At 34.8% G+C, this 12,500-nt stretch overlaps 1 protein-coding gene across 2 annotated transcripts in view; it reads left to right on the forward strand.

Annotated features, from left to right (window-relative positions):
• Positions 1–9,699, forward strand: part of sff (sugar-free frosting) — a 32,146-nt gene extending 22,447 nt beyond the window's left edge. Inside the window, exons 7-9 of one of the 2 annotated variants that reach the window (XM_068380412.1) lie at positions 457–643; positions 6,213–6,385; positions 7,959–9,699. In XM_068380412.1, coding sequence (XP_068236513.1) covers positions 457–643; positions 6,213–6,385; positions 7,959–8,117 — 519 coding nt within the window. In that variant the 3' untranslated portion in view covers positions 8,118–9,699. The remainder of the gene's footprint in view (positions 1–456; positions 644–6,212; positions 6,386–7,958) is intronic. The other variant, XM_068380413.1, reaches the window with a different exon arrangement.
• The last annotated feature ends 2,801 nt before the right edge of the window (positions 9,700–12,500 follow it).

Raw genomic sequence — 12,500 nt, forward strand, 5'->3', positions numbered from 1 at the left:
AGCTTATAACATCCTGCTTTTCCAAGTAGAGTTGTAGCTTAGCAAATAATAGTGATAATAGTAAATAATAATAATAATAATAATAATAATAATAATAATCTCACCCTCTTGTTTATTTCCCTATTTCCTTCCCTCTATGGGCTATATTTCCTGTTGGAGCCCTTGAGCTTAAAGCATCTGCTTTTCAAACTATTGTTGTAGCTTAGCAAGTTATAATATAATAATAATGATAATAATAATATTAATAATAATCTCACCATCTTGTTTATTTCCTTATTTCCTTTCTTCACTGGGCTATTTTTCCTGTAGGAGCCCTTGAGCTTATAGCATCCTGCTTTTCCAACTAGGGACATCCCTAGTTGGAAAACTAGCAAGTAATAATAATAATAATAATAATAATAATAATAATAATAATAATAATAATAATAATAATAATAAATAATCTCACCCTCGCAGGTAGCTGAGCTGAGTCACAGCGTGACGTCACCGATGAGTTTCCGAGTGGAGTACAAGAGGGGGAGCACGGGTCCCGCCATGTTCCAGAGACATGTGCGGTTCCAGGTGGACATCACGCCTGTGTGTCCTCCGAATGACCCCAATCCACTGTACGCCATTAACTTCATCCTCCTCTCTGGTATGATGGGTAAAGAGACACCGAAAGTATTTCTCGTAGTTTTCTACTTCACAGCTTGTATAAAGAATACTTTTGCGTAAATGAAAGTGTTTGGATAAGGTGAGCATGCACTTATCTTCGGGTGTCAACACTGCGCCTTTTTTTTTGAGATTCTCCTGTCGACAACTGTCTGGATGTAAAAAGGGGTTTGTATATGATATATTAGAAGAATTTGGATGTTTTTACCTTGGCTATTTGCTTGGGAGGAAATATCTTTCTAGCTGATGTATCAGGTATCCCTTTCTATCTTCCTCTGGATTGTCGAAAGGAAATAAGAAAAAGGTTGTTGACATTTGAGCAGGTGCGCTGGTTCTACTTGTATCCCCTTGAATTTCCTTTTGTTAAAATAAGTATTGAATTGCAGTTCATATATTTTTGTACATTTAAAATTTAAATTTTCATCAGAATATCTTTAATGTGGTCCTTTTTTTTCTGTGGGTTTAAAATAGTTGCTGACTGTGCTTGGGAATTATACGAGAAATATAAAAGGTGTCCTCTATTTTCTATTGAAATTATTTCTTTTTTATGTTATTTCAACAATCTTGATTATATCTTTAGAGATAGAATTTGTAGAGAAACACTGTAGAACTATTTCTTCTTGAAGAAATTAAAGCATAGTGTTGCTTGTGCATAAACTGACCTGGGTTAGAGTTCTAGGCAGTTAGCTCACTGGAATGACTCCATTGCACAAAGTTAGAGATAACATTGTGTCTCGTTTGACCCAAATTTATTTCTGCATCAGATACAAGAATCCTTCAGTGGCCTCTCATCTGGCATCCTCCATGGGGAGATTTGCCCACAGGTACCTATTTTTCATGAAAAATAATGAACATTTCTTGGTTCATGAGAGATAGCGAACTTGTCTCTGTTCAGAGTGAATGAGGAGGAGTTCTTGTTCATGAAAAATAATGAACATTTCTTGGTTCATGAGAGATAGCGAACTTGTCTTTGTTCTGGGTGAATGAGGAGGAGTTCTTGTTCATGAATAAATAAGGAACGTTACATAGTTCGGAATGAAGGTTTAGAATGCTTCCAGAAGACTAAAATTGCAAAATGATCATTGCCCAGAATGCATCTCAAACGCTTAAAACGCTTCCAGAAGACTGAAATCCTTTATTTTGATATCTTACTTAATCAAGATTACTGAAAACCCCCTTGTTTTATAATTTATAATATTTGTGGTGGCTTTACAAAGGCATCTTTGAAAATGCTTTGAAAAGTGAGCTGGAGGAAAAGTAGACGTAAAATTTTATATTTTGGTTTATAACTGGTCAACTTATATCGTTCTTGCTTAGTTAGATACGTGAAATTACTGACTAATGAAATAGAAAGGTGGGCGTATTATTTAATAAAACCATAATCATCCAGTTTATGAAAAGTATATGTAACATTTAATAGGACTTTTTATATATTTTGCCGTGATATTTAGTATGTAATATAACATATTTATATAAGGGAGTAATGTAATAACATTTTTTTAAAAGGAAATTATGTATAAGCTTTCGATTAATAGGTTCCATAATTTCTACAGTTGCTGAATATTGCAATAGGATATAAAAGAGAAGGTAATTTGTATTGTCAGTTTTGTTTGAGAAGTACAGTAATTGGAAAATTGTGAAACAGTAGTACACTAGACATGATAATTGTCACTCTTATGGAGTTATTTCGAGAGTGAAATCCTGAAACAAAATAGTCTGATTTTAATTTTCCAAATTATTTTCCAAAACTCTACACACAAAAAAAACACATTGGAGTTATTTCGAGAGTGAAATCCTGAAACAAATTAGTCTGATTTTAATTTTCCAAATTATTTTCCAAAACTCTACACACACACAAAAAAAACACACAATTCTTTGAATTATGATAATGAAATCTCCTTTGATCTGAGTGAGATAGGGTGAGTATATTCAGATATTTTTCTTTAATGTCATATTTATATAATTAGTATTACCTCTTTGTGATATTGGTAGATACAAATAGCACCAAAATTTTACATGAAAACTTCTAGATGACTTGACGCAATACTGAAATCGGTTAATGCACCATACGAAATATCATTAGTAATGGCTGAGGACTGTGAAGCGTGAAGTGGAAGATGATGTATTGAATTAAAAGCTCAAGATAGAGACGACTGGCGAAATCAAAACGAAGCCCCTTGCGTCAATAGGCGTACGAGGAGATAATTGGTGTTTAAAACATCATATTTTTGAATGGGCAGAAACTCTAGTTAAAGAGATTAAAACCAGATCTCGTTTGGTTCATAAAAGATTGTTGGTTTCAGAACCGATGAACGTATGCATGCAAGTTTTGCCTCACTAGATTTTCCATAAAATAAATACTTGTGATTTAATTACTGGCAGTTTTAATTGACACAATAAGTTACCAGATATCGTCACGAAGGAGGCAACTGCGATCGAAAATATCAAAACTTTATATCTTATTTGTTTCTAATCAGAAGTTACATGATACAAATGCACCCTCACATGAAACTGACACCAACTGTAATTAAATAAGACAGGACATACTGTATACCCATTGCTGAAACGCTTAGTTTGGAAGCTAATAGCAACTTTACTTATATTTAGTTCCATAGCCTCTGCACCATGGTCTTCCACTGTCTTAGGTTAGAATTCTCTTGCTTGAGGGTACACTTGGACACACTATTATATCTGTTTTTCTTATTTCCTTTCCTCACGGGGCTTTTTTTCCCCTGTTGGGGCTCTTGGGCTTATAGCATCCTGCTTTTTCAACTAGGGTTGTAGTTTAGATAGGAATAATAATAATGATAACAATGATAATAATAATAATAATATCTGCCTCTTCTTCAGCCAAGGATGAAAATAACGTTCTAGTTACATAGGTTGTACAGTATTACCCAGGTGACATGCTGATCTTGTTTACAGAAACCCATAATTTGACCTAAAACTATTATTACAATATCTGACACTGCTTTTCTTTCCAAAAAATTTGTTAGCCGTTGTCGATAATTAAATATTCATTAATTGTAAAGGGTTTGTTAACTGAAATTGGTGTTTTTATCCATTTCTAATTTAATTAGCTAGATTTTTTTTTTATTGTTGACTGTTTGTACTGATATTTTTACATCCTGAAGCCAAATAGTATTTTACATAAAAATAAGATATATTCTATTTATTTGGGTAGGTTGCCGAGACATTTTCAAAGAAATATATTTATTAGTATTAAACAGATTATTGAGAATTTATCATTATTTTTTTTTTAAATACAATCCTTTAAAGTGTAAATTAATTTATGTAACATGTAAGCAGACACGCCAGTCTTTGCTGATAAGTATTAGCTAGGGTTTTTTTTTTTTCTTTTTTTTTTACTACTACTACTACTACTACTACTACTATTACTGCAGTAGTATAAAATAGAAAATTACGATTCAGTCTTCTCTATTATTCATTAATATATCCAGTCCTTGACTAAATATCTTCACTGAACGATGACTTCACTCGTCTTACCAAAACATATATAATTTATTGAAGCTACATTTTATATTAATAGAAAATTGTGAACAAAATTGTTTTGATTTCGTGTGATTCTAAGTTTAATTTGTATCTTTGTTAGTCCCGACATGTTAGTCAGAACTTGTGGATGGCAAGTAAGCATCAATTAGATAGAATTAATAGTTGCAAAGCTAGACTTTGAACATTTGTTATCAGTTAGATTCCTTTTAGAATGGAATGGCGTAGGAAATTTGTTTTAAACTGATTTTACTTCGATTCATTCTCATATTTTATTTTTATTTTTTCAGAGGCATGAATTAGCTCGCTGCAGAGTTTATTAGAAATAGAGCTTTTCTTATCGGTTCTCTTAATCAACTTGGTTCCATTTTGGGATTTTTTATCGAGAATATGATGTTGAAAGTGTCCGTAGTTGTGGCTGAAATGTGCTGCTTTCAAGCATTTTGAAATCAAAACGAAATATATATTTTTCTTAGTCATTAAAGCAAGAATTCTTCGTCATACTAATTAGATTTTAGGACTCAATTTGGTTCCATTTTGGGATTCTTTATGGAGAATATGATGTTGAAAATGTCGGTAGTTGTGGCTGAAATGTGCTGCTTTCAAGCATTTTGAAATCAAAATGAGAACATATTTTTCTTAGTTGATAAAACAAGAGTTCATCTTCATACTAATCAGATTTTAGGACTCAATTTGGTTCCATTTTGGAATTCTTTTTCGAGAATATGATGTTGAAAGTGTTAGTTGTTGCTGAGATATGTTGCTTTCAAGCATTTTAAAATCAAAATGAGATATATATTTTTCTCAATCTATAAAGCAAGAATTCGTCGTCATACTAATTAGAATTTAGGACTCAGTTTGGATCCATTTTGGGATTCTTTTTCGAGAACATGATGTTGAAAATGTCGTTAGTTGTGGCTGAGATATGATGCTTCAAGCATTTTGAAATCAAAACGAGATAAACATTTTTCTCAGTCGAAAAAGCAAGAGTTCTTCGCCATATACAAATCAGATTTTAGTAACATGAACCAAATCTAGATGGCGTTAGAGGGCTTCATTTTAAAATTAATCACAAAAAAAGACGATTCTTATAACTGGTACCATATTCAAAGGGAACTTCATCAATTTAGTTTAAGTTTGAATTTTGAAAATTAGATTAATATACAGATTATTTTCAGTATCTTGACATTGGATCGTGAAAGTTGGATTTCGTATTGAAACATCTTTTATAGTAAAACTAGAAGAAAACTCAAAATTCAGAAAAAAAAAATACAATAAATTCAGAACTCTCTTAAGAGGGACTTTCAGTAATTCATTGATATGAACTGCAATAAATGTTCAATATTTTGTTTTGCCTTTTGAACATTATCTTGCGTGTTGTGCGTAATTTAATGCGAATGTGGATGTTTAGTTTGTTTATAAACATTATATATATGTGATTGTATGATTATGTTTATTTTTCTCCTCTAATTTTTTGGGGGACTCGGAATAAGATTTTGGATAATTTAGTTCCTACGTTTTTAATAGGAAGTTTCAGGAACAAGAAGAGAGCTTCCTGCAACATAGTAGATTTGAGTTGGTCTCGACTTCTGTACAGTAATATTTATTTATTTATTTATTTGTTTTATTTTCCATTTATTTACTTCAATCCTTCACGACAAAATGGAACTCGTCTAGTGGATGTTTGCAGCATGAGAACTAGTCTGACTTTTGCTAGATTTTGCTCATCTCCTCCTTTCCCCTTCCTATATAGAGAAAGATCATATTGAAGAACATTTCGTTTGAAATAACCAGGTAGTTTTGCCCACCCCCTCCCCCTTTTGTAGAGCAGTGCATGTCTATAAGAGCAGAGGAAACTGCAACTTGCTTTGACGCCTGATTCCAGCCTATATAGTCTGCGAACAAAGAGAATGACTTTTGAAGAGTCCTATAAATCCTTTTTCTATAAGTGGCAGGCATCCTTTAGATTTCTCTGTTTTTTTGAGTGCATGATGTTTTAAACCGCCCCACTCGAGAGAAGCTTTCTGATTTCTAATCGACGTTATTTACAGGTAACATCCGGCGTTTTAGAAGAATATGTGAACACATCCAGTCGCAGGTGTGTAGTCGGCGCCCTCCGGCTTCGCCACGGGTCGGAAGGAAGTTCACCACGGAGCTTTCGGAGTCGTCCTCCTGCGGGTCCGATACTTCGGAGAGGTTGTCGCCTTTCCCTCCTGGAAAACAGGTAAGGTGTGAGGAGGAGGTTGAGGAAAAGGAAAAAGTTAGGTAGGAGGTTTGGGGACTTTAGCAGATAGTAGTAGTTTATGTATTAAAGATTACTTCAATATTATTATTGTTCTTAAACTTCTCTTGCAGTTTTTCCTTATCTCTTTTCCTCACTGGGCTATTTTCCCTGTTGGATCCCTTGGGCTTATAGCATCCTGCTTTTCCAATTAGGGTTGTAGCTTAGCATGTAATAAAATATATATATATATATATATACATATATATATATATATATATATATATATATATATATATATATATATATATATATATATTCTCTTGCTTAAGGGTACACTCGGACACACTATTCTTTCTAATTTCTCCTCCTCTTGTTTTGTTAGAGTTTTTTATAGTATGTATAGGAAATATTTATTGTAATGTTGTTACTGTTCTTAAAATATTCTATTTTTCCTTGTTTCCTTTCCTCTCTGGGCTATTTTCCCTGTTGGGACCCCTGGGCTGATAGCATCCTGCTTTTACAACTAGGGTTGTAGCCTAGCAAATAATAATACTAATGATAATATGTGTGATTCTCAGATCTAATTTGGAATTTAAAAGGAAAGGAAAAGGTGGTGTGTAAAAATGCATAACATACGTGTTTCTACACAGTGTGACGGAGCCGAGAGAAGGTTGTGAACTCAAAGGCAGTGTGAAAGCAACTGAGTTAGTTTATTAAAGAACACTCTCCTTTATATACAAAATCTCCAAGCAACAAGAATTTTCATGTTCAAATATTGACAGTGTTACAAAGGAAAAAAGCAGACATGATTTTTCAGGTTCTTTTTAGTGCGAGGGGAGAGCGAAAATACAAGCACAAAATGAACTATGTACGATCGTGTGACACACGGTTGGTACAACAGTATTGCTCATGCAAACATGACACAGGTCTATTAAATTGCAGTATGCACATGCATATAAGTATATAGTATACAATTTGATCAGGATTGACTGACGAATCTATGACAATCGATCATGCAAAGACCCCATTATTCTTTGGGTGATCTTGGAGGACTATGATGTAAGGGTTTTTTTTTTTTTTTTTTTTTTTTTTTTTTTTAACTCCCAATGATAGACTTTAATCTTCACTAACAACTGAATTAACAGCCTGTTCTTGATTTTGGTAGATCCATATTCATGCATTCGTTTGAAACAATTGTCCATGGGCACGTATTTTTAAAAGATTTTTTTTATGGCCTTTGATTATATAGGTCTATGTGATTAAGAAATGCCGACAAGTCTTCCCTGTAAACCATTTGTTAACCACCACTTTACCACGACCATAGTAGATTTACGTCACTTACGATAGCTGTTCTGCTTAATTTCATGTTTATGTCATTTCTATTAATTTGAGAGAGTGACATAGAGAGCGACGTGTCGCAGTCTGACAATAAGAGTTTGTCGTTAATTATATTGATCTATTTGATTAAGATAGCGACATGTCTCTCTAGCAAACCACCTGTTAATCATCCCTTTATTCACCATTTTTCCCTATCGAGAAATGTGTTTTTGCAATAAAAGCCAATCCTTTGCAGGGAGAGAGTGACATAGAGAGCGACGTGTCGCAGTCTGAGAACAAGAGTCTGTCTGGGGGACGAAGCAGCAACGACCCTGCAACCCCGAACGTGTCCAATGGCCGCAGCTCCTCCGATCCTGAGACGCAGCAGCTCTCGTCCTCCGAGGCTGGCACGTAGTGTAGGGCTGGAAGGGCCTCCACAGGTAGCATTGCGATGCCGTGTGCACAGCCGCCCCCTACTGCCTCCCCCTTCCTGCCAGCCGGCCCAGGTGATCAGGCCCAGCGTTCCGTCGAAGAATAAACATTTGCTCATCCAGAAAGAATAAAGTTTAGGGATGCATAATGCTAAGGCAAAATACAGACTGAATTTAGGATTTGCCAAAGGATCAAGGTTAGCTGAAGTGACCGTGAAGAATTTGTATTCGAAAGGAAGAGAAATTGTAACATTTTGTCCTTATACTTATGTATGGTAAGGGTTTTTTCATGTTGAAGTTGTTTGTCTTCAATCCTCAAGGGTGAAAGAACTAGATAGTGATAATTGAAAGTGGATATGTCAGTGTGAAGTATGTAAGAAAACTTGTCTTTCTGTTTTCTTTGGTGTGTGCTTAAGAAAATGGAAAAGAAATATCCTTAAAGAAATGTTTCATGTTCTTTTTTAAACTAATTATTTATAGGGTTACTGTTCTCTTGTCTCACTGGAGAAGAATGACTGTGTCACCTCAGGTTTTTGTTTTCGTTTCTAATTAGAAAAGAACAATTGTTTAAAGGTTACCAATCGCATCAGAGGTCTCTTGCGTTGTAGCTGGGCCACATTTTCAAGTATGTAATGATTGGCAATGAAAAGTAAAGTGTTTATTTTACATGAAACGTCCTTTTTGAGTGAACAGAACTGGGATGAGAAAGAAGAGAATTGGAAACCTAATTCCACGTTGTTCTGTGTACCTGGCAACATGTTGAAGGGTAAATAAATAAAAAAAATAAACTATGAAAAGAAACTTTTTACCTAAGGAAATGCTTAAGGTCTTTCGAAGACCACTGCTGACACTGTGCACCAACGTCTTAATGAAACGCATCTCAATTGTTGCAATTCATTGCGTAACCTTATATATTTAGTGAAGAAAACACGGTTGCATTGTTATGTAGTTTTGAGTAAGACCCCACCACCGATATGTGTGAAAAAAGAGTATAAATCTCAAGACCATATTCTGAAAGAGAGAAAATTGAATGCATGACTAGAGCTCATGGATACGTAGGCCCCTCCTCCACCCAGCTGTCCACTATCAAGTTAAAAAAAGAAAAAAAAAAGAAGAAAAAAAAAGGGATTTGTAATCTGTTAAATGATAGATCACCTGCATTTTTAATAATGTTATTTTTTTTTTCAATTTACTCAGATTCATTGTCGACATTAAAAGGATCATTCCACTTATTCAGCCATTAAACCCTAAAGTAAGTAAGTGTAAGAAGAATCTCCCGTGGAAGAGGGAGAAGGTTGACTCTGATGCATCTTTATGCAATAGACTAATTATCTCTAGTGGTGATTAACGAGATGGCAAAGACTTTTCCGAAAACAATAACAAAAAAAAAGTGTGCCAAAGACAATGGGAAATTTTGCAATGTGGAAATCCTGTTATTCTTAGCTTCCTAAATATCCACCAACCAAGTGGCACTCATTACATGGCACTCGAGTTGCTGTGCCATCAGTGTGATTGTTGTAAGCTGCGATCTTCGTTGATGATTTGACACGTGAAGAAGAAGAAGAACAGTGTTGAAAGTGCACCACTTGCCAAAGTCGAGGCGGTTTTTCACTTCGCCTCTTTAGCAATAACTTCAGAAAAAAAAATGGATAACCAAGAGGCGAATACAACAAATGCAACTGTCTTTGCTTAGAGGTCTTATTAGAAACTTTGAAGAAAAAAAATTAGACTTCTATACTTTCCAACGCGCAATTGCTTCTTATTTTGTGCCGAACCTCTGCATCAGAATTTTTAAAAAAGTAAAAAAATATATATATATACATCTATATTATAAGAATTCCACCGCGCACCGTAGCCTCATTCTGCAGCAAAGACCCTGAATGGCTGTCTCATAGATATTTTTAGGAAAATATTTTCTTTTTTATACATTTTCCAAAATTTATAACACTGCTTGTTGATTTCTATGTTTGTCTCAATATACGCCACACCTCATTTTTATTTTTGCTTTAGATGAAAATAAGATGAAAGTGAAGGTGACTACTAGAAGTAGGTAAAAGGCTAAATGGTGTTTTTTAAATTAATACGTCTGAGTGATACTGGAGAAATGTTGCCGATGTGTAGAATCCAATCAAAAGCGCGGCGGTTCACACCAGCTCTCTTTCTTTCTTTCAAATATGCTTGGCACAGTGTCTACGAAAATCCACGTTGCATTACCTCATTCTTCTTTCAATTTTGACCTGATAGATAACCACATACGTTGGGGAAATACATTGGAACATTTTTTGACCTTAGAAACCGGGTTCACGAAGAATTCACTTCCTTAGAAACGAACAATTTGAGAATTCAAAATTGCCAAACCAATAAAAAGTGCTGTATAAAACCCTCTGATAAGAGTTTTTAAGTATTTCGTCTGTTTTTATCTATAGATATTACCCCACTATGTGAATATGCTATCTTGTAATCGTAACAATTAGTGATTTAACGGCTTGTACTGAGCTTGATGTGAGAGGGAGGGACAGAAGGAAAGGAAGAACGTATGCTGAAGACAGTAAGGATGAATTAAGGCTTGCTGTGGTGCCCCAAGATACATACCTCAAGTGTGGCATTAAAAAAATCGGGCTTCATGTACTTAAATTAAATTCAGATCACATGCACGCACCTGCATTCATGCACAAAACACATCAACAATCAAATATATGTAACTTTCCAAGGGCATGATTGCATACACCTACGACTCGGAAGATATTGCCCTAAACAGGGTTGCCAGTCTGGACTTTTTTCAGGCCAAAAAGCCTCAAATTTGGCCTTTTTTGATAAATATGAAAAAGGCGGATCTTAAATACTATATATTTGACCTTTTTCTACTAATGAGTTGGCCTTTTAAAGCTTCCGTTGATTAGAAGCTGGCCTTTTCTCATTTAGAAAACCTGGCAACCCTGGGCCCCTAAAACAGACAATGACACGCACTCCCACAAAGAAGTACAGACTGTTCGCGTTGTCCCTGACGACGAAGTATGGCGCAAGCATTTTTTGGGAATACCTCTGAAAAAAAAAAAAATATGAGATTCAGAGTGGTTACTAGCAAGAGCATCCGAAGGACGGGCCAGGAACAGTGTGATAAAAATAATTTATGGATTTCCAGAAGGTTGGATCAGCTAAAGCTATAGGCTACATCCCGTGTACCCGCGCTCCGTTACGCTGCCTAAGATAAACACACACATTGCGCACTTCTTTTTTAATTTTTTTTTTTAATATGGTTTACTTTTCGAAAGGAAGAAATGATGAAAAAGATCAATTTAAAAAAAAAAAAGCAAATTCAGCATATTCCGCTGCTTCCTGCGCAAGATTCAATTTGTCTTGTAATAATTATGAAAATGACTAAAGAGTAATTTTTCCTTCGCCATCATTATACTTTGATTCAAATGGAATTTAATGTTTTTTTAATTAATTTGGTTAGGCTTTTCAACCTCCACCCCCACCATGTGTTTAATAAGAAAATTATGATAGCTTTAAAGATTTCTAGGAGCAGCATATACATATATACATATATAAATATATAAATATATATACTTTGACTTGAATATTATTGATAGTGGAGTCCCTTTTTATACAGCCTGTTTTGTACAAGTCTTTCTTCTTCTGCCAAGGACTCTTCGTCACAGCTGGTCGTTGCCACTAGCCGGTTACACAGCTGGTTAAACATATGATGGGTATGTTCAAAGAAGTTCAAATTAAGTCACCCGAAAGTTCATTTGACGGTTTTTTTTTAAAAGGGGATAAAGTATCAACCCGGAAAGCAATTCCTTATGAGCTGCATTGTTTGAAAATTACTTTTTTGAACACTCCCAGTTACCTACAAAGTTTGGCGATTCTCACAGGCCCTTTTTTTTTTTTGGTAAAAAAAAGGAAAAGCCTTCTCTGCAAAATGCAATTTGTAAAACCAAGTTGAAAAAAGTCTTTGTAGCATCTGAAAGCTTCGGTTGAGAGCTTATTTTGGAATAAGGAATGGCAGTTGTTTCTTGATCTAAGAGGTGATGCATCTCGCCCTTTCCCTCTTCCCAGTTAATCCAAATTAAATATAAAGAGTGCATTTTTTTTTTATAATAAACTCGAAGCCTTGGCTGTACATTTGCCTCTGATCATTTTGTTCCCAGTTTTCATTACTCGCAGAACTTAGTAGAGTTGATGAAATCACTCCACATTTGCTTGGATTTACTGGTGATTTAAAGAGAAGAGGTGCATCATGGTGCAAACCGATTAAGACTAATCACCTTTAGTCCCATGCTTCGTCTGGGAACTACATTTTTTTTTCAAAACCACAAGATAGTGACAGTCTCGGCTGTGTCATCAAAAAAAGAAATATTAGA

The sequence above is a fragment of the Palaemon carinicauda genome, chromosome 9 (assembly GCF_036898095.1).
Source record: "Palaemon carinicauda isolate YSFRI2023 chromosome 9, ASM3689809v2, whole genome shotgun sequence".
Taxonomy (NCBI): Eukaryota; Metazoa; Arthropoda; class Malacostraca; order Decapoda; family Palaemonidae; genus Palaemon; species Palaemon carinicauda.